The sequence below is a fragment of the Marmota flaviventris genome, chromosome 13, assembly GCF_047511675.1.
Source record: "Marmota flaviventris isolate mMarFla1 chromosome 13, mMarFla1.hap1, whole genome shotgun sequence".
Taxonomy (NCBI): Eukaryota; Metazoa; Chordata; class Mammalia; order Rodentia; family Sciuridae; genus Marmota; species Marmota flaviventris.
This window is the reverse complement of record NC_092510.1, coordinates 83,461,279-83,486,563: the sequence shown is the minus strand read 5'-3', so window position 1 is coordinate 83,486,563 and position 25,285 is coordinate 83,461,279. Positions and strand designations below refer to the sequence as shown.

General features: G+C 34.6%; 1 protein-coding gene across 7 annotated transcripts in view; it reads left to right on the top strand.

Moving 5' to 3' along the window:
• Ptbp3 (polypyrimidine tract binding protein 3) overlaps positions 1-25,285 on the top strand; it is a 97,264-nt gene that overhangs the window by 18,894 nt on the left and 53,085 nt on the right. For 4 of the 7 annotated variants that reach the window (XM_027942982.3, XM_027942978.3, XM_071600836.1 and 1 more), the window contains 2 exons: positions 11,771-11,855; positions 24,428-24,597. In XM_027942982.3, coding sequence (XP_027798783.1) covers positions 11,822-11,855; positions 24,428-24,597 — 204 coding nt within the window. In that variant the 5' untranslated portion in view covers positions 11,771-11,821. The remainder of the gene's footprint in view (positions 1-11,770; positions 11,856-24,427; positions 24,598-25,285) is intronic. The other 3 variants (XM_071600839.1, XM_071600837.1, XM_071600840.1) reach the window with 2 other exon arrangements.

The window sequence follows — 25,285 nt, the reverse complement described above, 5'->3', positions numbered from 1 at the left end:
CCTGGGAATGTGACTCGGGGTTTGAATACCCCGATTCAATCCCCATTCCCCCCCCCCCAAAAAAAAAAGAACAAATCAAGCCCCATATTTATAGAAGAAAATAATAGAGATCAGAGAAGAAATGAATGAAATAGAGAGTTGTGGGAAAATAATGAAAACTAGTAATCAAGTCCCCCCACCCCCCAAAGAAACTCCAGAAACTCCAATAGGACAAAGAGCTGGTTTTTTGAAAACATGAGCAAAATTGGAAAACCTTTAGTGAAACTAATCAAGGCAAAAGAGGAGATACAAATGAGATTGAAAAGGAGGCATTGCAACCAATATACCACAGAAATACAAAGGATTATTAGGGACCATTATGACCACATATATGCCAGCAGACTGGAAAACTTAGGACAAATGGATGTGTTTCTGAACACAAAACCTACCAGAACTGAATCTTAAGGACACAGAAAATCGGAACAGACCACTGAGCTATATCCCCAGGCATTTTAATTTTTTATTTTGGAACAGGGTTTTGCTAAATTGCCAAACTTGGCCTTAAACTTGGGATCTTCTAGCCTTAATCTCCTGAGTCTCTGGGATTCCAGGTATATGCTGTTGGACCTGACACCTTTTTAAAATTTTATAAGACGGGGGCTTCCTAAGTTGTCCAGGCTGGCTTTGTATTTGTGATCCTCTTGCATTAACCTCCTGAGTACCTGGAATTGCAGGCATGTACCACCACACCTGGCCAGTATTTTTTTAACAGCTGGAAAATATTTTGAGAAAATAGCAATTACAAGGATAATATCTCTCTCTCATTCTCTCTCCCATTCTCTCTCTCTCCCTCCCATTCTCTCTCTCCCATTCTCTCTGTCTCCCAGTTTTTTTTTTTTTTTTTGGGGGGGGGGGTGCTGAGGATCGAACACAGGGCCTTGTGCATGCAAGGCAAACACTCTACCAACTGAGCTATAGCCCCAGCCAAATTACAAGGATCTCCACTGATGGATTCTTATTTCTAGTATTGTGCACTGTTAAGTAATTACTTAAGAATAATCCTTATGCATGCCATTTCATGTCATACATATGTATTTGTGAAATGGAATGCAGACATTGGATTACTTATGTGTCTCTAGGAAAATATTAACCAGATTCACCTTCAGTGTGGTTGTACAATTTTGTACTCCCAATTCCAATTGAAAAATTGTGCTGTCAGAGTTGTATTTTTGTCAGTGTTAAAGGTGAGAAATACTATTTTAATTTAGTTATATTTATTTTATGAGTAAGGTAGAGCACATTTTTTATTTTTAAGGACCCATGGTTCTCATCCTATATTTCTGTTGGCACAGTCTTTTTCTTCTCAACTTCTCGAAGCTCCTTGTAAAATAGGTAAACCCTTTGCCTGTAATGAACTATAAATATTTTTCCTGTTGTGTCTTTTGACTTGCTTATGAAGTTTTCTGTCATACCAAACCTTTTTATTTTTGGATAACTGAATTTATTGTTGTTGTTTAGCTCTGGATTTTAAGTCATAAGTGGCTTTCCCCATTTGAGGATTATAAAGGATTTACTTCTATTTTCTTCTAATACTTTTCTGATTTTTTAAAAATTTATTTACATCTTCATACACTTGGGCTCTCTTCTAATGAGGGATTTAAGATATAGAATCATTGTCTTTCTTAAGATGGCTTCCCAGTTGTCCACATATCATTTATAATAAAGTCCATTTTCTCCTCTGTAAATTAATGATGTATATTGGTATTTAACTGTTGCTAAACAGTTGGATATCATCTTTGTATGTCATGACCATTGGTATAAGACCCTTGCTGTTCTGATTGTCATTTAACCTCAGAGAGACTTCAATAGGGACTAAGTGAGGAGTGGAGCTTCTTTTCTTTTATTTTTACTTTTTCAGTTGTACACAATACCTTTATTTTATTTATTTTTATGTGGTGCTGAGGATAGAACCCAATGCCTTCCACATGCTAGGCCAGCGGTCTACTGCTGAGCCACAATCCCAGCCCAGGAACTTCTTTTAATAATAGCATGTAATCCTTACCAGTAACACTGAAGAAAATAATTTTTTATTTTCACTATTTCAGATAGGAAACTGAGGTGGAAATATACCAAATAACTTATCTATAATACAACAATCAGTGGAGGCAGGACTTGAGTCCAAATGCCTGAACTCCCTAGCCTATATCTTTTGTTATATCTGTCTCTGATATTTTGTTGGCCTCCAATGTTTCAGATTCTTCCTCTTCCAAATCCGTTGCTAAAATGGAAATACAACCTTAATTTTGAAGAAGCGTGTCTGGGTTCCATTGTTAATGAGATAACTCTTTTAAAAAAATTAAAATTTAGTTTGTTTTTTAGGCTTGGCTGATGTGTAGAAAGCATGTAATGTAGCAAGACTGAGATTGCTATCCTTAGAAAGGTTGCTTCTGCCAGGCATGATGGCACACACCTGTAATCCCAGCAGCTCGGTAAGCTGAGGCAGGAGAACCACAAGTCCAAAGCCAGCCTCAGCAAAAGCGAGGCACTGAGCAACTGAGTGAGACCCTGTCTCTAAATAAAATATAAAAAATAGGGATGGGGATGTGGCTCAGTGGTAGAATGTCCCTGAGTTCAATCCTGAGTACCCCCCGCCCCCCCCCACACACACACACAAAATAAGCTTATGGTTTTAAAGTTAAGCACTTAACGTTCTGTTAGTTATTACCTTGTGAAAAGGCACTTGAGAGAGGTCCAGAACTTAAAATGTAGAAAGAAAAAGGATAGAATTAGTATTTTTAACAATGGGGTATAACATCTTGTACCAATGTTGGTCAGCATAATAGTACTTAATTCTTGGAATTTTGTAAAGATTCAATGCATTGATTCTAAGGCCTTTTTTCACCCATACCTACATTTTCGGGATGCATCCTAAATTTGATAGGTATAATTTAATTGGCAGCAGTTTTACTTTTTAGATGTTAGATAAAATGATGGGTTCTTCAAATCAGTGACTTCTTAACTTTCATAAAATAGGAATGTAAAAAGTATGTTGAACAGTATGTGGCATATACTAATCAATCCATACTAGTTATCATTGTATTTTGTTTCTTTTGCTCTTATAAAGGGTAACTATATACAGGTATTCTTATTTAAGTTCTAATATAAAATGATATTTATACGTAGAATAAATGGGTCACAGGATTGGCATAAAATTGAGGGGAGATTTGTATGAAATGATGGAAAACAGATATCTGGGGTTAAAAATAAATTGGACCTAGTGATGCTGCTGCTCTTCTCCCTGCTCCTCCTCCATCTCCTCCCCCCCTTGTATCTAGTAGGCTAAAAGGAATCATCACATATATTTTAGCTATGATCTGAAGGTTAACATGAGTTAATAATTTATTTTTAGAGTCTTCCTTACATTTTATTTCAGTGTCTGTCTTTCAGTTGTGTGTATTACCTTTTGTCATATTAATACTCTCACTTTAATGCTAAATAAAACCAATTCTCATCAAATTTGATAATGAAACACTTTATTTGTGTTGCTTTATTGCCTTATTCCTTTGCCTTGTTGGTCCTGTTAGTTTTTTTCCCTCTTCAATCAGGAAAGAGCTTCAATAATTGATACTTGAGGGAAGTGAAGCTGATTAGTGTGTTGACTTAACCAGAGAGCTAACAAGTCTGCAGGAAACTGCTGTACTCAATGTAAATTTACTGTGTGTTTCTAAGGAGACTGTTGATCCAGTAGTGTCTGTTCCTCCTCCCCATTATGTCTTTATTATTTGTCCTGTTAAGGCTGCCTTTGTGTACTGTTAATTTGTTAACTGTTGATACAAAATATTTTATTTTCCTTCTCCTTTTAAACAATTTTGTTTTCTTGATAGTCTGCAATCACTCATCTTACCTAGTTGTCTTTCATTTTTTAAGTCTTTTCATTGTGCTGGAATATCTTTCATTCTTCCCTTAAGCCACATTTCTTATAGCACTCAAACCTAATGGGAGAAATTTTGAGTTTTAGTTACGTCTGCATTATTTCTCCTCTGCTATTAAGGAAAATTACTTATAGACACTTAGGGTATATAATTTTCAGTAAAAAAATATTTTATACTAAAATAGCCTGTATGTTTTTGAGAAAAAAATTGTGTCTAGGAAAGAAAGGTTTTATTTCTTTATTAAAAGAAGTGTTTAAAGTGACAATATAGAACTAATTATGTTTTTTATCATGTTTTACAAAGTAACATAACTCTTGGGATTTAAGCTTTATAATATGACCCCCCCCCCCCCCCCCCGTAATTTGAAAATAAATTCTTGGGGGGAAAACTTGGCCAGTAAATTGTGGCTTAAGACTTTTTTTAAAAAAATACTTATTTTTTAATTGTAGTTGGACACAATATCTTTATTTCATTTATTTATTTTTATGTGGTCCTAAGGATCGAACCCAGGGCTGTGCATGTGCTAGGCAAGCGCTCTACTTGTGGCTGAGCCACAAACAGCCCAGCTTAAGACTTTTTAATGACTACATTTTCAGATGTAAACTCCTTTTGTTCTTTTGTTTATCACATTCTGAAATTACTAGGGTAAAAAAAATGTTACCAATATCATAATAATTTGAGTCTGGTTTATTCTGTATGATGAGTGATAAACCCCCTCATTGATGAATAGGATTCCAGATATAAACTTCAGAGTCTTTTTTTTATCTTTATTGTGTAATGTAAGACAATAAAAATATCTGTCTCAGTATATCACTTGATACTATAGAATTTCCTTTATGTATGCATTATTTAAAGCATGTTTTATTCTATTTTTTAAAAGCTCTTTATATCATTGAAAGAGCTTAGTAGAATTATCCAACTTAGTCATTTATTTTGAAGAATCTTGCAGTGTTTGCCATTTCCTTATTTAACTGATATTTTGTGTGTATATTTTGAATGTGACAGTTAAGATGTTACATTAATTTAAGATGTATAAATTTAAATTAATTTTCTAATTTTCCTGTGCTTGAATCTTAGATCACATTTTCCAGCTGATTTTTTTTAACAGTTAGAAGTTCAGTGGTAATTCAAAAGTTAAGAATAAAGTTTAAAAAGTTTTGTTAAATGAATAATTTGATTATGTTTAATGATTCATCATTTAACCCTGTGAAGAGTTAGGCCACTTGTGAAATCCTGAGACACAGTCCACACAAGTCTTGTTTTTCTTATACCACTTGTAAGTCTAGCAAGTTCTCCAAATTACTACCCTCAGGTCTGATAATTTGCTAGGACACACAATACACTGAAAGCTATTAAACTATGGTTTATTACATAGAAAGGCTACAGATTAAAATCAGCCAAGGGAACAACATATAAGGCAGAGTCCAGGGAAATAAACAAACTTGGAGCTTTAGTGTTCTCCCCATGGACACATTACTTTCTCAGCTTCACTGTGTGGTAGTAGGTATGGTGGATTGTCAACCGGGAAAGCTCACCAGAGCTTTGGTGTTTACAGTTTATATAGGGGCTCCATTATGTGAACATAACTGGTTTCCCACAAGGGTTATCTTTGTCTAACATCTCCAGCTGCTCCAGGCATGACCCACAGGACCCTAACTAAATGATGTATAGTCAGCTCTTATACTGAGGACTACCTGGTAACCCAAAGCCCCTAGGCTGGAGAGGAAAAAAAAGGTAGCCCTCTTAGACATGACATTCCAAGAGCTTAGAGATTGCTTCCCAGGAGAAGGCAAAAACTATACCTCTCTTTGGGCAAGGTTAAATTCTTTGTTACTCAAACACTGAGTCATATTAAAATGAGGCAGTCATGTGCTAATTTTAACAATATTTGGAAGACAGCCTGTAGAGATAAAATGCTTCTTAGTAGTCACTCAGCATACTAATAACTTGAAATTATTCTACATTGTTCTATGGGAATTTGAGGTTTTTTGCAGCTGTTGTAGTTTGGATATTTAGGTGTCCCCCTAAAGCTCTTGTGTGAGGCAACAAAAGAAGATTTAGAGGTGAAGTGATTGTGTTGTGAGAGCTTTAACCCAGTGTCCCCTGATATGGCTGGTAGGGTATGGCTGAAGGAAGTAGGTCATTGGGGTTGTGCCTTTGGGGTATATAGTTGTTGAGCTGAGCTTAGTTTCTTTCTGCTTCCTGGTGTGATGTCTTGAGCCACCTCTATACTCTTCCACCATGATGTTCAGCTTTATCTTAAGCCCCAAGGAATGGAGCAGCTGTCTGTGGACTGAGACCTCTGAAACTGTGAGCCCTAAAATAAACTTTTCCTCCTCTAATTGTTCTTGTAAGGTCTTTTGGTTGCAGCAATGAACAAAGCTGACTAAAACAGTAGCTTTACTTTTCACGTAATCAAAAATTGTCTGTTTTACTCTTGAAGATTTATTCTACGGATAAAATACAAAATCTAGGAAAAATGCTGTTTTTCCCCATATTTTAATTGGTGCATTATAGTTGTACATAATGATGGGATTTGTTGTTACATATTCATACATGACATAATGTAACAATATAATTTGGCCAATATCACTCCCCAGCGCTTCCCTCCTCCCCGCTCCCCACCTGCCACCCCTTGGTTGCTTTCCTCTACTGATCTGATCTTTTGATTTCCTTTTACTTCTCCAGCTTCTGCAAATGAGAGAAAACATAGGATCCTTGACCTGAATTTGGTTTATTTCAGTTAACACGATGGTCTCAAGTTCCATTCATTTTCCTGAAAATGACATAATTTTTTATGCATAATTAAAATTCCATTGTGTATATATTCCACATTTTCTTTATCCATTCATCCACTGACAGACACCTAGGCTGGTTCCATAGTTTGAATTGTGAATTGTGCTGCTATAAACATGAATATGCATGTATCACTGTAGTAATTATTCAGGGTAAATACTGATGAGTGGCATAGCTGGGTCATGTCGTGGTTCCATGCATAATCTTTCAAGGAACCTCCATACTGATTTCCATAGTAGTGGTATTAATTCATAGTCCCACCAACAATGTAAAAGTGCTCCTTTTTTCTCCACATCCTCTGCAGCATTTATTATTATTTGTATTCTTGGTGACTGCCGTTTTTTGATGTGAGATGAAATCTCAGTGTAGTTTTGGTTTGCATTTCTGTAATTGCTAATGATGTTGAACATTTTTCATGCATTTATTGGCTATTTGTATTTGTTCTGAGAAGTGTCTATTTAGTTCATTTGCCTATTTATTAATTGGGTTATTTGACTTTTTTTGATGTAAAGGTTTTTTGAGCTCTTTACATGTTCTAGATAGTAATGCTCTCTCAGAAGAGTAGATAGCAAAGATTTTCTCCCATCTACAGATAAAAATACAGGAAAAATGCTGTTCTAAAAGAATTATTGCAGCATGATTTATAGCAATAATTTGGAAGCCCAGTTACTTAATAATAGGGAAATAGTTATAGATGACATAATTTTTAAAAATAATTGTGAAGACTTTAACAACTTGAAAAACCTATCAGTTGAAAGGGTTATAGAGACACTCATAGATTCATATTGTAACTTCACAAAATGCGTAGTAAGATGAATGAATCATAAAAATGAAAAAAATGATTTAAAATCTACAGATAATGAGGTAATTGGATGAGTATGCATAGAGGTCTAAATAAGGATGGTAACATAAAAAGGACATTTCCCCTCTTAAAAAAAGTATCACAGTATTCTGGAGGAGAAGTCCTAATGCATAGGAAAATAACATGTTTTGTTTTTATTCTGTTAAGGTTAATCATCAGTGAGATTTTAATCTCCCATACAATTCTAAACAAATTAAAAATCAACTCTAGTTATTAAAAATGGATACACATTTTAAGAGTTTGCTACATAGAATATGAAATTACTGCTTTCAGATTCTAAGACCATTTTATCAAATCAAGTCTTTTATAATTTATCTGAGAGAAGGAAATTAAAAAAATATATTAAGGAAATGTTTCCTTTAGAAATTTTGGAAAGTTTTCCATATTGAAAGAATAATTCTCACTTTTAGGTGATTACTTTCCAATATTAATTGCATTGAATATAAGTAACTATTGGCATATATAGCTTTTGAAAAGGACCAAGTAATTATTTAAACTTATTGCCAGTGTTTAATGAAACCTATATACTAGAAATAATGATCCTCAGAGCAACTCATCAGAGTGGGTATCATTATGATTCATATAAGTGAGCAAACTGAGTCTTAGAGAGGGTTTTAAATAATTTGTATAATATAAAGGTAATTTACTTTGTGGAGCCTAAATTCAAACCTAGATTTGATTTACTCTGGAAGACTACATTTTTAACTGCATTACTATTCTGCTCTGTTCATTACATATCTGTTGTGGTGGTTCTCAGTTGGCTACATATTACAATCAGCTATGGAGCTTTGGAACTGTCTAGGTGTCCAGGTTCTGTTGTAGACCTATGGATTAAGAATCTCTGGAATGAGGGCTGGGGTTGTGGCTCAGCGGTAGAGCACTTGCTTTGCAAGTGTGAAACACTGGGTTCGATCCTCAACACCACAAAAAATAAATAAGTGAAATAAAGATATTGGGTCCAACTATAACCAAAAAATAAATATTAAAAAAAAATCTCTGAGACCTGGTGTAGAGCATTTATTTTAAAACTGGACATAAGATTATAATGCACAGCCAAGGCAGAGATTTTACACCTGACACACAGGCTGTGATGAAATATAATCTAGTAAAGGTGCAATAATAGAGCTCAAAGTAGCTGAGAAAAAACTTTGTACACATATTTGAAAAAACTCGATACTGATATTATTCATACAGAAAGGATATATTATGTGAACTATACTAAAGTCCTAGAACCACACACATTGTCATGTTGAAAACAAAATTAAGTTGAATCTTTTTACATTTGGGATGAAAGAATGTAGTACCATTGTCTGTGACCCGTAGTGAAGAGATAGTGTTTGAGGCAGAAGATGAAGATAAAAACAAGCAGCATAAATGCTGATGTATTTGGGGAAAATTATATGGCTGAGAAGGGGATCCAGATTAGAGCTTTTAATTGCTATCACAGTATATTTAGACTTGATTCAATAAATAACAGAAAATAATTTCATGTTAATGGTTAGAGATTTATTTGGTAGGAAATTAGGTAACCATTTATTGAATGAGATAGAAATAGAAGAAACATGAATCACTTTTTCTCCAAAAATTAAAAGTATGCATTATGAAGACTGCCATGAACTTTTAAAATTCTCAGCTGGCAAGCCATGGCTGGGACCTGTATTCACAGCTAAATTTATTTTCTAGAAGTCTTTCAGGTAATCTCAGGTGCATCCAAGAAAGTGCTTTCTTGAACATTTCTTCTTTTTTAATTTTTTTTTTAATATTAAAATTATAGAAAGAGTTGGTTCCTTACAGCAGGTAATTTATTTAGATGGTAGAAAATTGTTTGCATTTTTTACTTTCTAATCCTTTCCTTTGAAATGTTTGACTTTTGAGGTATCTGTTTCTTTATTTATTTTTGCACCAATCTCACTTTTATTCCTTTAGACAATTTCTTATTTGCCTCTTCCTTGAGTATTGTATCCCTTTGTATTTAGGAGAGGCTACTATATGAACAAATTTAAAATTATATTATTTTCTGATGTATGTAGTCTCTCTTCTATAATTATAGTTTCTTTTTTTTTTTTAACCTTACACATAGATTTCCATAAGGAATCCATGTGGTTCTGTTTTGAATATTGTTCATCTTTAAAGCATAGTGTGAGGATGAACAGTGACAGTGAACCGTGGGTGGGTTCGGCACAGGTGTTAGTGATGACTAGTCTAAGAAGCCTCTCAAGCCAGTAGGAGTTCTCTGCCTCAACATGAAATATCTCTTATCTTAGATTATTGTTTTTATTTTACTTTAAAATTTTTAAGCAATTAGAGATTCATAGCAAAGTGTAAAAATACCATAAAAAGGTCCTATGAACACTTCACCAAGTTTCTCAATACTTATGTCTTACATAATTATAGTATATTATTAAAACAAGGATGGAGACACTGATACAATGCCTTTATATGGCATTTTTATTTCCATATCTATTTTTCAGTTTCATTTTATGGCATATACAGATTCATGTAACTAACACCAAAATCAAGATATAGAACTAGGCTATCACCACAAAGATCTCCCTTATTGGTACCCTTTTATAATCATATCACCTTCCCCCAAGTGTCTGTACCCACTGCAAATGGTCAGTCTGTTTTTCATCTTTATAATTTTGTTATTTTGAGAATATTGTATGAGTAAAATCATATTATTTATTTTGGAGTATGTCTTTTTTTTTTTTTTTTTTTTTTTAATAGTCCTGGGGCTCAAACCAGGTCTCACACATGCTAGGCAAACACTCTATCACTGAGCTATATTCCCACCCTTCCAAGAGCATGTCATCTTTTAAGATAACAATTTATATTTAGTTAAAAAAAAAAAAAAAAAAAACAACCTCAAGATGTACTGTCTCACATTCCTACCAGTTGTGTATTCAAAGAGCCAGATTCTTCCACATCCTTGTCAAGAGTTTGTCACTGTTTTATTTTAGTTCTGATAGGTGTGTGTTGATAAGGTCTTTTTTTCTCTGTATTTTTTTTATTAGTGATTTATAGTTGTACATAATGGTGGGATTTGTTGTTCAATTTCATGCATGTACACTTATGGTCTTAACTTTATTCAAAGTGGGTTTTTAAAATTTGTAATACTGGACATTGAATCCGGAGTGCTTTACCACTGGCCTACATACCCAGTTTTTTAGATGGACAGATTGCATTTATTGTTTGTTTTCATATGGTGCTAAAGATGGAAACTAGTGTGCCACACTTGCTAGGGGAAGACTCTGCCACTGAGCTAAAGCCTGACCCGCCTTTTACATTTTAATGTAATTATAATATTTTGTTGACATTTTAATATATTATTGCCAGAAATAGTGGAAGTGGATTCTAATATCAAACTAACTTGATTTTCAAATGAAACATTGATCCTAACCTCACATGTATGTAGAAAATATATCTATTAGTAACACATACTTTACCAAATTTCTCATACATAAAAACCATGTTGGGTACATTTAGATTTTTACTATATTTAAAATTGCAAAAAATTTTATCTTTCTATATCTCCATGTAGCCAGTGAACTACATAGTTTGTCTGATAATTATAAGGCTACAAAGCCCGATAAGACCTACATTTTAGAAATTATTAGGAAGACCTATGCTTTAAGTGAAGTCTTAATCTTTATCTTTGGGGGAATTGAGATTTTCAGTTTTCTGAATAAAATATTTAAGACATAGTACACATTAGAATTAATGGTTGAAAAATCACTGATTTTAAAGAATTTGTTCAATATAGAAATAAATTGTATTTTGAGTTCTATTTAAAAAATATAGGTATTGAAAAATCAGGATTCTAAGGAGGGCAACAAAAATTACTTGAATGTTTATATATATTATAAAAAGAATGTCAGAATGCAACCACCTAAATACAGTTTAGTACTAAAGTAACACATCCTGGGGAACTGGAGTTTGGGGGAAAAATGGTTGAAAGATTATACTCCCATTTTTGCAATGGCAGTTGTTTTTTTAAAGCTATTATTAGTCATGTGAATGTGTTATAATTTTTCCTTATCATACAGTTCATTTCCAAACTTTAGATTTTGTGATGCTCAAGAACTTCTAAATGTCTTCATACTAAAATATTAAATTAATTAGCTTTTAATATTTTTAGTAGTAAATATAAACCATTATCTAAAACCTATTTCATTAATTGATGATTGGTTTTGCCTTTCAGCGGGGGTCTGATGAACTTCTTTCTTCTGGTATTATTAACGGATCTTCTACCATGAACAATTCTACTCCTTCTACAGGTGTGTATGGTAAGTTTTAATTTTCTTTTCCAAATATTTTCTTTTTATGAGTTTTAATTTTTTAATAGTGTTCTTATTTTGCTTATCTTATGAACATGTTGAAGTGATACTGTTTATAATATAAACTAAAAATTTGTTGTATTGAGATACTGCACTGTTTATGTAGATGAAATCACCAGTTATAGCTCTCTTTAAGTTTTAAGGATTCCTTTGAATCTAATTTGATAATTCCTTTTTTATTGATTTGTGTTACATAGTTGTGATAAAACTATCATTGATGAATTTGTGATCAAGAACTACTGAGCGAAAGAGCTAGATTTAAGATCTGTGTTGAATGATGATGGACTTGGAATAGAAGTATTAAAACTATAACTCTTGTTTGGTGGGGGTATGCCAAGTATCGAACTCCCAGGATGTGCTCCACCACTGAGCTATAAGTACCCTCAGCCTCATGTAGTCTACATACCACACATACTTCATGTAGTCTACATACTACATACTACAGTCTACATACTTCATATAGACTACATGAGGCACAGGATACCACTTGATTTTAAAACAACTGCTTTTGAAATGTGAAGGCTGCAAAATGGGATGGAAGAGTGCAGTACTGGAAAGAGAGGGGGCAATTAAGAGGTCATTTCTGTAATCTTAATAAGGGATGGTAACTTAGTGAAGTGGTGGCAGTGACAGTTGTGATGGAGCGCACTGGAGAACTTGTAGAAGGTAAAATTGACAGTAATTGGTAATTAATTGAATGTTTAAGGGATTCTATCAATGACTTCTAGGCTTTTAGAGTTGGACTTTGATAATTAGATGAGTGGTGTGCTGTTCATTTCTGTCAGAGAATATAGAAGAACATAGTAGGTTCAGATTTGTATATATTGAGTTTGAGGTTCCTGTGGAACATCAAATAGAGATGTCACACAGCAGTGGTTTCCTGATCTCAACAGCACAAGAGAAATTTGGTTCTTGGTTCTTGGTATCAAACAATTGACAGTGGAAACCATGGGAATGAAGAAATCTATAAAAAATGGAGTTTTTAAAAAAATATTTTTAGTTGTAGACGGACACAATACCTTTAATTAATTTATTTTTTTATGTGGTGCTGAGGATCAAACTCAGTGCCTCACATGTGAGGCAAGAGCTCTACCACTGAGCTACAACCCCAGTCTTAAAAAGGAGAATTTTTATCTGGATCTTTTTGGAATAATATAGGGAATGAATAGATCTCTCTTTTATGAGCTGACATGGTGTTTGGGAGAATGAACAGCCTCTACCTGAGGACTCTGTAAGAGAATTGGTCAGTTTTAATCAGCTAGCAAAAGAATGAAAACAAACTCTAAGAATGCTTGGGAATTGATTAACTGTGCTACAGGGCCCCCTCTCCCCGCTATTGTTAACCAGGGATCGAATGGGGGGGGTGGGCACTGAGCCACACCTCCAGCTATACACACACACACACACCCACACACCCCACGCCTTTAATTTTAAGACAGGGTGTTGCTAAGTTGCTTAAGGACTTGCTGAGTTGCTGAGGCAGCTGGCCACCATGGCACAAGGCTGTGATCCTAGTGGCTTGGAAGGCTGAGGCAGGAGGATCATGAATTCAAAGCCTGCCTTAGCAACCCAGTGAGGTCCTAAGCAACTTGGCCAGACCCTTTCTCTAAATAAAATATAATAAAGGGCTGGGAATGTGGCTTGGGGTTCAGCACCTCTGGGTTCCATATCTGGTTCTAAAAAGTAAAAAGTTGCTGACGTGGCTTTGAACTTGCAACCCTCCTGCCTCAGCCTCAAGTCACTGGGCTTATAGTACAGCTTTCTAAAGGACTAAATGGAATGATTTTGTAGGTAGGGTAACAGCAGTGGATTTGTTCATGTGAAAGTATAAACAGATTAATAGTATGGACATTGAGTCTAAAGCAGATTTCCTAAAAGTTAAGCTCACATTAGAATTGTTGGGGGTGCTGTTAAGACAGTTGCTAAGTTCACTCTGAGCATTTCTAATTCAGAAGGTCTGGAATGCATCCTGAGAATCTGCAAAATACTAATATTGCATTTTAGGAATCATATTGAGAACTACTGGATGAAAGAAAGGCTGGTATCTGAAGTTCATAAACCTGATTATCCTCTTGATCTGGCGGACTTTTAAAAGCTTTTTTGCTTTTACTTCTTAAGGTTAAACTACATCCTGAGTGAGGCCACATATTCTTATTTTAAAACATCTTGTTGGTTATTTATTACTAGGGATTTAACCCAGGGGCGCTTAACCACTGAGCCGCATTCCCTGCCCTTTTAAATATTTTATTTAGAGACAGGGTCTTGCTAAGTTGCTGAGGCTGGCTTTGAACTTTCAATTCACCTGCCTCAGCCTCCTAAGCTGCTGGGATTACAGATGTGTGCCACCGTGCTAGACCCTCTGGTTATTTTGTCCAGTCATGTTTGTGAACTATTGGATAGACGACCAGAAAGACTCATATTTTGGGTAATGATTTAGTGAGGAAAAATGAGATATGGATGTGAATTTTAACAGTTTTGTGTTTGTTTTGGATTTCTTCTTATATACCCCATTTCACTTTAGGTTCTTTGTGTTTCTAGCTTTAATAGAGCCTTTTAAGTGGTAAGCTTTCTTAGACTTTGACTAGAAGTGTCTGTTTCATTACCACTATTAAATGATATTGAATGATAGTTGACTGTTTAAGGTGACTGTTATTTTCTTGTTGAATTTACTATTCTGTTTTTCTTTTGGCTGTCATTACTGAGCAGTCAGACTACCTATCTGATAGTGTTACTTCTTGCTAGTTATTTAAAAATTTTTTATTAGAGCATCATAATTATACATAGAAATTGGGTTCATTTTGACAAAATCATACATGCAAGAAATTTGATTTCAAGCCCCTTTACCTGCTTTTTCCACCCTTCTGCCCTCCCCCTATTCTCCCTTCTCTACTCTATTAAACTTCTTTTCTTCTGCATATACTTAAAAGTGAAATTTCCTCTGGTTTCTTTATATATGAGTATGGTATAATTTTGTTAAATTCATTCTATTTGTCTTCCCTAGCTATTTTTAACATTTTTCTCTTTTTATTCTATGGTTTCATTAGCTATGTCTAGGTATGGATCACTGGTTCTCAACCCTGTATGTTCCTGAAAATAACTTGGAAACATTGAAAAAAAAAACACAGATGCCTTGTCCTATTGCACACCAATTCCAAAATCTCTGAGGGTGGGGACCTAAGTAATTTTTTTTTTTTAAACTTTATTGAGGGGCTGGGGATGTGGCTCAAGCAGTAGCGTGCTTGCCTGGCATGCGTGCGGTCCGGTTCGATCCTCAGCACCACATACAAACAAAGATGTTGTGTACGCTGAAAACTGAAAAATAAATATTGAAATTCTCTCTCTCTCTCTCTCTAAAAAAAAAAATTATTAACTTTATTGATGATGCTTCCAAGATACAGCTAGAGTTGAGGACCATTACTGAAGTCCTTCTTTTGACCTTCTCAGTAATGAGACACTCTACAGTTATTTTCTTCTGGAATCCTAGTTAAACCTGTACAGGAGCACCTCATTCTGCCCTGATTTGTCATAATCTGTTTTACATATTTTGTTATCTCTTTCTCTGTAACATTGTGTTTTAGATAATTTTCTTAAAATGGTTTTCTGATTGACTCATCATATGTTTTGCTTTCTCTCATTTGCTGTTTAATTCTTCTAGAGTATTTGATTTCAGGGCTTGTATTTTTTTCTATGTCTATTTGGTTCATTTTAAGGTCTACTTTGGGTTTTTTGTTGTTGTTGTTTGGTCGTTTTTTAATGGTACTCTTTTTTTCCTATGATATTTCTTTTTCCACCTAATTCTTTAATCATTTAAAGCAAACTTTTTTGGGGGTGGGAGAAGTGGAGGTGCTTGGTATCAACCAAGGGCTTTGTGCATTCCAGAGGTAAGAGCTGTACCAGTGAGCTGCATTCCTAACCCCAAATATATAGCTTTAAAACACTTTTTTTTTTTAAATATTTTTTTGTTGTTGATGGACCTTTATTTTATTTATGTGTATGTGGTGCTGAAAATCAAACCCAGTGCCTCACATACTAGGTAAGTGCTCTACCACTTAGCCACAACCTCAGCCTAGCTTTAGACTTTTTATAACTTCAGATTTTACAATTATGGGGTTCTTAGGGGTACTAACATTTCTATTTTCTATATAATATATGTTAGTGTTTGCTGATGCTATGTTCTTTTTCTTTGTGTGAGTCAAAGTTTTTGGTTGTGGGAGAGTCTTTAGTTGATTTATTTTTTTCTTCTGTGAAAATCTCTGGGGTAATTTTGTGTTTGCTTTGCTAGGTTAGCCACTGTATCATCAGCATCTAACGTCTTCTAATGTGTTTGTTGCTTTGGGGAATTCCTTTCTAAGAAAGGAAGAGAAAATTCAGAATCCAAACATTTATTTATTTAGAATCCTCATTCTCTCTTAGGGGTTCTGATTTGACTTAGGTTAATTTATATATTAATGTAAAATGTTGATTTTTTTTTTTTTTTTTGGTGTGGTATTGCTTTCCATCTGGGAAAATTATTTGTGAGTCCACATTTTTAGATGTTATTTTATTTTTATTTTTTAAAATTTTTAATATTTATTTTTCAGTTTTCGACGGACACAACATCTTTGTTTGTATGTGGTGCTGAGGATCGAACCAGGGCCGCACGCATGCCAGGCGAGCGCGCTACTGCTTGAGCCACATCCCCAGCCCATAGATGTTATTTTAACTCCAGTGACAGCTCTGCATAAGTTTCATACTTCATTAATCCATATGCTATTTTTAAATGTAATATTAGGAATTAAAAGCAGACATTGTTTATGGTATATCCCAGTATTATTATTTCCATTCTGTTTAGTAACAGATTGCTAATTTTTTTTGGATACTTTTTTTTTTTAAAGAGAGCGAGAGAGAGAATTTTAATATTTATTTTTTTTTAGTTTTCGGTGGACACAACATCTTTGTTTGTATGTGGTGCTGAGGATCGAACCCAGGCGGCATGCCAGGCAAGAGTGCTACCGCGTGAGCCACATCCCCAGCCCTTCTTTGGATACTTGCCACCCAGATTAAATAACTACTTTTCTGTCTTATAGCTGGATATGATCATATGGTTAAGTCCTGGCTAATGAGATAAAAATAGATGTATTACATGGGACTTCTGTGGTATCTCTGCATGGTTATACTATTTTCCCTTTCTTCTATCCTACTGCCTGAAGGAGTTTGTTATGATTTGGATCTATAATGTCCCTGAAATATTCATTTGTTGAAGGCTTAGTCCCCAATGTAGCAATGCTCAGATATGGGGCTTTGGGGAAGTGATCAGACCATGAGGGCTTTAACATCATTAATGGAGTAATTCATTGATAAATTCATAGCTTAATGAATTATTCGGAGGTAGTGAAACTGTGGGTGGTAGGGCCTAGTTGGAGGAAGTAGGTGTTTAGGAGCATGCCTTTGAAGGCAATATCTTGTCCCTGGACTCTTCTGTCTCTTTCTCTTTGCTTTTGCAGCCAACATGAGGTGAACAGCTTTGTTCCTGTATACCCTCCCCACTGTGATGTTCTGTCTCAGCACAGGCACATAGCAATTAGGCCAGCTGACTATGGACTGAAACCTGTTAAACCCGAAGCCAAAATAAATCTTGCCTCCTTTGAGTTTTTTTTTTTTTTTTTTTTTAATATTTATTTTTTAAGTGTAGATGGACACAACACAATGCCTTTATTTTTATGTGGTGCTGAGGGTCGAACTCGGGTCCCGCCCATGCTAGGCAAGTGCTCTACTGCTGAGCCACAATCCCAGCCCTCCTTTAAGTTTTTTAAGGTATTTTGCTAACACTGAGTTTCATCTTTTATCTCAGATGATGAGGGTGGAAATGGCTTTATTAGTCTTTTAATATTATGTATGCTATTAGGGTTTAGTAGTAATTTCTTATGTTGGATGTGGTGGCATATGCCTATAATTCCATCTGTTTGGGAGGCAGAGATACTGGGATATTTGTAGTTTGGATGACTAAAATTGTTAAGATGTGAATTTTCCTGAAATAAGAACCTGATTTCAGGGCTGGGGTTGTGGCTCAGTGATAGTGTGCTCTCCTAGCATGCACGAGGCACTGGGTTCGATTCTCAACACCACATACAAATAAATAAAAATAAAGGTCCGTCAATAACTAAAAAATATTAAAAAAAAAAGGACCTGATTTCAAGAATTACTATAAAACTTTAGAAATCAAGGCAATGTGGTAGTGGCAAATGATGGACGTTTAGATTAATTAAACAGAATAGAGTCAGATTGTCTGGGTCTGGGGACTTTGGAAGGCCTACAGACTGCAAAGTGTCTTTAGGAAACATTTTGGGATATTTGATGGTAATATCCTACATCTTAATTTTTGTGGTTGTCATATTGGTATACACATGTCAAAACTCATCAAAATCTACACTTAAGATGTTGATGGATTTTTATTGTATCTAAAAGTATACCCTCATAAATTTAATTGTTAAAAAAAAAAGAATCCATAACATCTAAGGTAGTTTTCCTGACAAATTCCTCCAGTTTTGAAATATCCAGTTTTGAAGTAAGAATATATGAATTTTTTTTAAAAGCCACTTCCACATAACTCTTTCAGAACATGACTTACATGTAGTATGCATTTGATAGTTTCCAGTATGTTTTCCGACAGAATGCAACAAAATATACAAGTTTTTCCAATGCTTACTTTCATTTTAAAATTGTAGTCTGTTCTCTTGTACAGAGAATAATTCTTCAAATTTGTGTGCTTGGTGGATTAAAATTTCCTTGTTTCATTTTGGCTTTTCTTAAATTATGGCTATAATTACATACATTCTCCATTTTGAAATTATTTATCAAATCTTCAGATACAAACTTTTTCTGATGATCTAAATGACCTAGACATCTTTTTAGATTTCATAAGATAACATTTTCAATAAATTTTGAGCGTTTTCTTTTTTTTTTTTTTTTAATTTTTTATTGTTGGCTGTTCAAAACATTACATAGTTCTTGATATATCATATTTCACAATTTGATTCAAGTGGGTTATGGGCTCCCATTTTTACCCCATATACAGATTGCAGAATCACATCAGTTACACATCCATTGATTTACATATTGCCATACTAGTGTCTGTTGTATTCTGCTGCCTTTCCTATCCTCTACTATCCCCCCTCCCCTCCCCTCCCCTCCCCTCTTCTCTCTCTGCCCCCTCTACTGACATTCGTTTGTCCCCCTTGTATTATTTTTCCCCTTCCCCTCACTTCCTCTTGTATGTACTTTTGTATAACTCTGAGGGTCTCCTTCCATTTCCATGCATTTTCCCTTCTCTCTCCCTTTCCCTCCCACCTCTCATCCCTGTTTAATGTTAATCTTCTTCTCATGCTCTTCGACCCTACTCTGTTCTTAGTTACTCTCCTTATATCAAAGAAGACATTTGGCATTTGTTTTTTAGGGATTGGCTAGCTTCACTTAGCATAATCTGCTCTAATGCCATCCATTTCCCTGTAAATTCTATGATTTTGTTATTTTTTAATGCAGAGTAATACTCCATTGTGTATAAATGCCACATTTTTTTTATCCATTCATCCATTGAAGGGCATCTAGGTTGGTTCCACAGTCTAGCTATTGTGAATTGTGCTGCTATGAACATCGATGTAGCAGTGTCCCTGTAGCATGTTGAGCGTTTTCTTAATTTTGCCAATTAATGATATCGAGAGAAAAAAATAAAATCATCATTTTGACATCAAAAAAGTAGAAGTGGGGCTGGAGTTGTGGTTTAGTGGTAAAGCACTCACTTTAAAGCATTAGCACATGCAAGGCACTGGGTTCGATCAATCCTCAGCGCCACATAAAAATAAATAAATAAAATAAAGGTATTGTATTCAACTACATATATATGTGGAGTATCATGGTATTTTTAATCCCAACTGTACTTAGGAAGCTGAAGCAGGAGGATCATAAGTTCAAGGCCAGCTTTGGCAATTTAGTGAGACCTGTTTCAAAATAAAAAGAATTGGAGATGTAGCTCAGTAGTAGAGTGCCCCTGGGTTCAGTCATCAGTTACTGGGGGAAAAAACAAAGAAGAAGGTAATTACAAAGTAAAACAACTTGTCTTAAGAATAGCAAGAATAGCATCTTAAGAATAGCATTGTTAATAACATTGTGCTAGACATTCTGACAAACATTTAAAAGACAACTGAAAATTAAACTATTTTTTTATAGCATCCCTGTTGTTATGCTCATTTTATGGAAGAAGAACCTTGAGGTTCAGTAATGTCAAGTAACCTGTCCAGGACGGGTGTCTGATTTATAGGCAGCCCAAGTGCTATGCTTTCCCTCTTTGCCCTTCCCCTTCCTTAACAGAATCCAGGCACTTCAATCCTATGGGTCAATTAACATCTTAAAATGATTTGCAGTAGCATATTTTTGGTAAAGTAGGTCTTCATCTGATATAGTGCAACACAAGTGAAAGCTCAAATAACTTGGTTTTTGGCATTTACATTTTACAAACTTAGAATTAAAAAAAAAATATTCCTTCACATTGTTCTTTTGTTATTATTGTTAATCCACAAAGCCTGGTCATACTTCGAAAAATTTCAGTGTCAGTGTCAAGTTACGTAGTCTTTTCTAGGAATTTTAAGACATACTTTGAGATTTTTGTGGTTTAAAAAAACTAACTTTAGATTATAGTGATATTTTTGAGACTCTAATGAGGCAGTTTTTAAACACTGCAGACTAAAGGACATGTATTGGTATTTGGAAACTTGTCAGTTTTTAGAATAGGTTAAGACATGATAAACTCTTTGAGTTAAGTTGATATGATACTGAATCCTAGGAACATGGGACTGGGCTCACAGGAAATGAGACAAGATCAAAAGGTGAGGTAGATGATATTGAGAGTGAAAATGGAAGTTGGGGCTGGGGTTGTGGCTCAGTGATAGTGCGCTTGCCTAGCATATGTGAGGCACTGGGTTCGATTCTCGGCACCACATACAAATAAATAAAATAAGGTCCATCAACAACTAAAAAATATTAAAAAAAAAAAAAAGAAAATGGAAGCATGTAATCAGTGGTGATTTTTTAGGGGAAAAAGGTGAATTTCTTGGTAATTGATGAAATAGAGGAGAAGGAATCCTTTGTTCCCAGATTAATTGATCTAAAAAATATTTGAGTCTCATTCATAATCTGACTGCCGCATTTACTGTATGAAGACTATATGGACTACTAAGTATAAATAGTATTGGTGCTGGATAAGATGCTACATACATTTACAGAGAGAATTTGGGAGGAAGTGCTGTGAACACATTGAGTTCTGTGCCATACATGTGGGTACAATCTATCGTATATGATTTTTATGTGGTTCTCATGAAATTTTTAAATTTAGGGTCATAGATATTATTCTTTCATTAGAAAAAAGGTATTCGCAGATGTTTGAAAAGAAATTTTTCCTCCAAATAGTGGCAAATATGGCATTTTTATTATAAAGCATTGTGATGGAACTTTTGGCTTTTAAATAATTTATATGAAGTCTTACATGATGCTATTTCTGGAAAAAATTCTGAATCTTATCTGCATAAACTTTAGTATTCCTTACAGGCTTGTTGGTTCTACTTATGTCAATGTTCAAACCAATAGGATTTAAACAAAACTTAGCTATGTGCTAGGATAATGAATTTATTTTATAGCAACAGTTTTCAAACTTCAGAGTGAGTCATAATTACATGGAGGACATTTTTAAATGTAGAAGGCTGGGTACCAGCCCTGAACTTTCTGATGAAGTAAGTCTGGTATGGTGTTGAAACTTTGCATCTTTGAGAAGGTGGCACTTACGTTAAGATTTACTGTAATAATGAATCCAGAATAGTAGTGTATGTCTATGATACGAGCAATTTGGAAGGCTGAGGCAGGAGGGTTACAGTTCAAGGGCAGCCTCAACAATTTAATAAGTTGGGAAGAGCCTTTCTCAAAACAAAAAATAAAAAGGGCTGTGGACTTAGCTCAGTGGTAAAGCACTCCTGGGTTCAATCCCAAATACCAAAAAATAAACGAACTACTGTAATAATGAATAGGATTATTATATATCAATAAATGAATTAAATAATAAATTAATAAAACTTTTAATGCCTAAGAAATGAGTTTAATTTTCATAAACAGCTCAAATTCAGATCTTAGATGTAATAAATATAAAGTTTTTTCATAATCTTTCCTAAAATTTATTTTATAGTTATTTGTTTGTAAATATTGAACAAATTAGAAAAACAATTTAAAGCCATAAATATTGTTCTCTATTCATAACAAAAATTTGAGTATTTAGAGGTACCCTAATTAAAATGGGGATGCTTTCAGAGAAGTGCATTATAGGCTATTTCATCATTATTAAGGGAACGTCATAGTGTGTATACGTACACAGATCTACATGGTATGGGTTACTTACTATATACCTAGGATATATGGTTTAGCTCATTATCTTTAGCTACAAATATATGTAGCACATTACAGTACTGAATACTGCAGGCATTTGTAGCACAATGGTATTGTGTACCTGAACGTAGAAAAGATATACTTGTATAGGACACTTTCCCCGAATGGAGATTGTGACATGACCCCTAGCTGCCTAGCCACACAGCCAGCCCAATAATCTTTTCGAGAATTGGTGGTAGAGCTACAACCCTGGTGGATTGCTGTGCTGGTGAGAAGCACAGGTCCTGGCTCACAGGTCCTGAGACTGCCATGCTAGCTGGGGCAAGCTAGGGCATGCCCACCTGGCACCTCCTCTGGATCCCTGAGCCTGCACCATCTGGGATTACAGATGAGCTGTGAAAAAGTGGAAGTGGAACAGACTTGAATGGAAGTTCTGACTCAAGAGTTAACCAACAGCATTAATATTTTTCCAAAATTTAATTAGCATAAATTTGGACCAATAGCATTCACCCAAGTGCTCTATACTCTATAAACTACTAGACTAACACTTAGGTGGCAATCCCTGTCTTGTCTTCTTTGGTCCTGCAGGAGTTCTTTTTCTACATATACTTGAATAAATTCTATTATACTCACTCATCCTTGTCTGTGGATTTCATTCTTCAAATTCACAAGTTAAGAACCTAGAAAGAAGAAATTGATAGTGAGCTGCTGGGGTCTGTTTCAACACTGGAAGGCATAGCCTGTCATTAAGAGCTACAGCATGTATCTCAGATGCAGATACCTGCAGTTTCAGCAGACCCCACCTGCCAGTGGAAATAGCTTCTGCCTTCAGCTACAAATATGTATAGCACCATTACTATACTGAATACTACAGGCATTTGTAATACAATGGTATTTCTGTTCCTAAACATAGAAAAGATGTTTTGGCATTTATCCCAAATGGAGATTTCGGGTCTGAAGGTGCTCTGAATGAATCAGTGAGTAAAAAGTGAATGTAAAGGCCTAAGACATTATTGTACACTAATGTACCTCTGTGAACATGGTACATTTAGGGTCTGCCAAATATGTAAAAAAAAAATAATAATTTTTTTCAATAATAAATTAACCTTAGATTATTATAACATTTCTTTATAAATTTTAGCTTTTTTAAAAAAAGCTTTTGATTGTATAGGCCCATTGTTTAGCTGTACAAAAATATCTTTCTTAATTTACTTATTTGATGGAATTTTTATATTTTTAAAAAGTTTTTCTTTTTATTTTACTTAATGTAAGGGTCAGGATCTTCAATTTCATTGTCTTCCACTTCCACATCTTGTCCCACTGAAAGGTCTTCATGGGTAGTAACATGGAACCTTCATCTCATGATAACAGTGCCTTCTTCTAGAATACTTTCTAAAAGACCTGCCTGTGGCTGTTTTACAGTTAACTTTTTGTTTTGTTTTTGTAAGTATAAAGAGTATACCCCTAAATGATGATAAAATTGTAATCTATGTAAATCAGTAAGTCATTTATTGTTACAAGTATTATCTACTGTATGTAATAGTATGTGATATACTTTTACATGACTGGAAGCACAGTAGGTTTGTTTACACCAGCATCACTACAATCATGAATAATGGATTGTGTTACAATGTCACTAGGTGATATTTTAGCTCCCTTATAATCTTATGAGATCATAAGCCTGTATGTGGTCCATTTCTTGACAGAAGAGTCATCATTATGTGGCGCATGATTGTATTTGAAATGATGTATTTCATTTATACTAATACTTTTTCTTGAAGTTAAAGTTGAAGTCAGGGAGCATACCTGTAATCTTAGCCACTCAAGAGGCTGAGGCAAGAGAATCTAAAGTTCCAGGCCAGTTAGGGCAGCTTAGTTAGATGCTGTCTTTAGATATAAAGAGTTGGAAATAAATGGCTTAATACTCACAGTGGAAAAAAAAACTAGGAAAAAGACTCATAGAAATGTGGTTGATTTTGTTTCCCATTCTTCTCCCCTCCCATCAATGCCTATAGCTTTCTGAATTTCACATTCTAAACCTCTAGAGGATCAATTGTGACAATTGATGTAGTATATCAACCATATTAGTTTTAGTAATTTTTAAAAATCTTGTTTTTTAGCTAATGGGAATGACAACAAGAAATTTAAAGGAGATAGACCTCCCTGTTCACCTTCCCGTGTTCTCCATCTTCGCAAAATTCCATGTGATGTCACCGAAGCAGAGGTCATATCATTAGGTCTACCATTTGGCAAAGTAACTAATCTTTTGATGTTGAAAGGAAAAAGCCAGGTATGTAATATTTAAAGAGTAACACAGAATGATTATCTCTGGGTATATTACAGATAATTTTTCAACTTTTCTTATTTTCTAAATTTTATGATCATTAATTTTTAAAGTAGAAGGTTTTTTTGGGGGGGTTATACCAGGAATCAACAAATATTAATGCAAAAATAATAGTATTTATCACTTGTTGATTTATAAACATTTTCCTTCCTAACAAGAAATATTTTTGAATTTTACTCATAAGATGGTTTATGAAAACATCCTGTGATTACTAGAAGACCTTGATAGAGAGGATATAAATCACACCATATTTGATAAAGAACGGTGAAGTTTCCCAAAATCTAGATAGAAATGTATAGTATTGTCACAAGACAAAATTACAACGATTTTTAAGGTCTAAATTGACTTTTATGTGAGATGTTAGAATTAATCAATACTTAATTCTATAAAATAGTATGAGTGTTAAGCTGGACATGATAGAATGGTTAGCATTTTTAAGGTGGAAACAACACTTTCTTACTAAGTGGATTATTGTAAGAGTTAAAGCAGAGGGTAAACATGTTTGGGTAGAATGAGCTCATGCTAATGGGTTGCTATGAACCTTCTGTTAAAAACTTGTAATTTTGGAGGCTGGGGATATAGCTGAGTTGGTAGAGTGCTTGCCTTGCATGCACAAGGCCCTGGGTTTGATCCC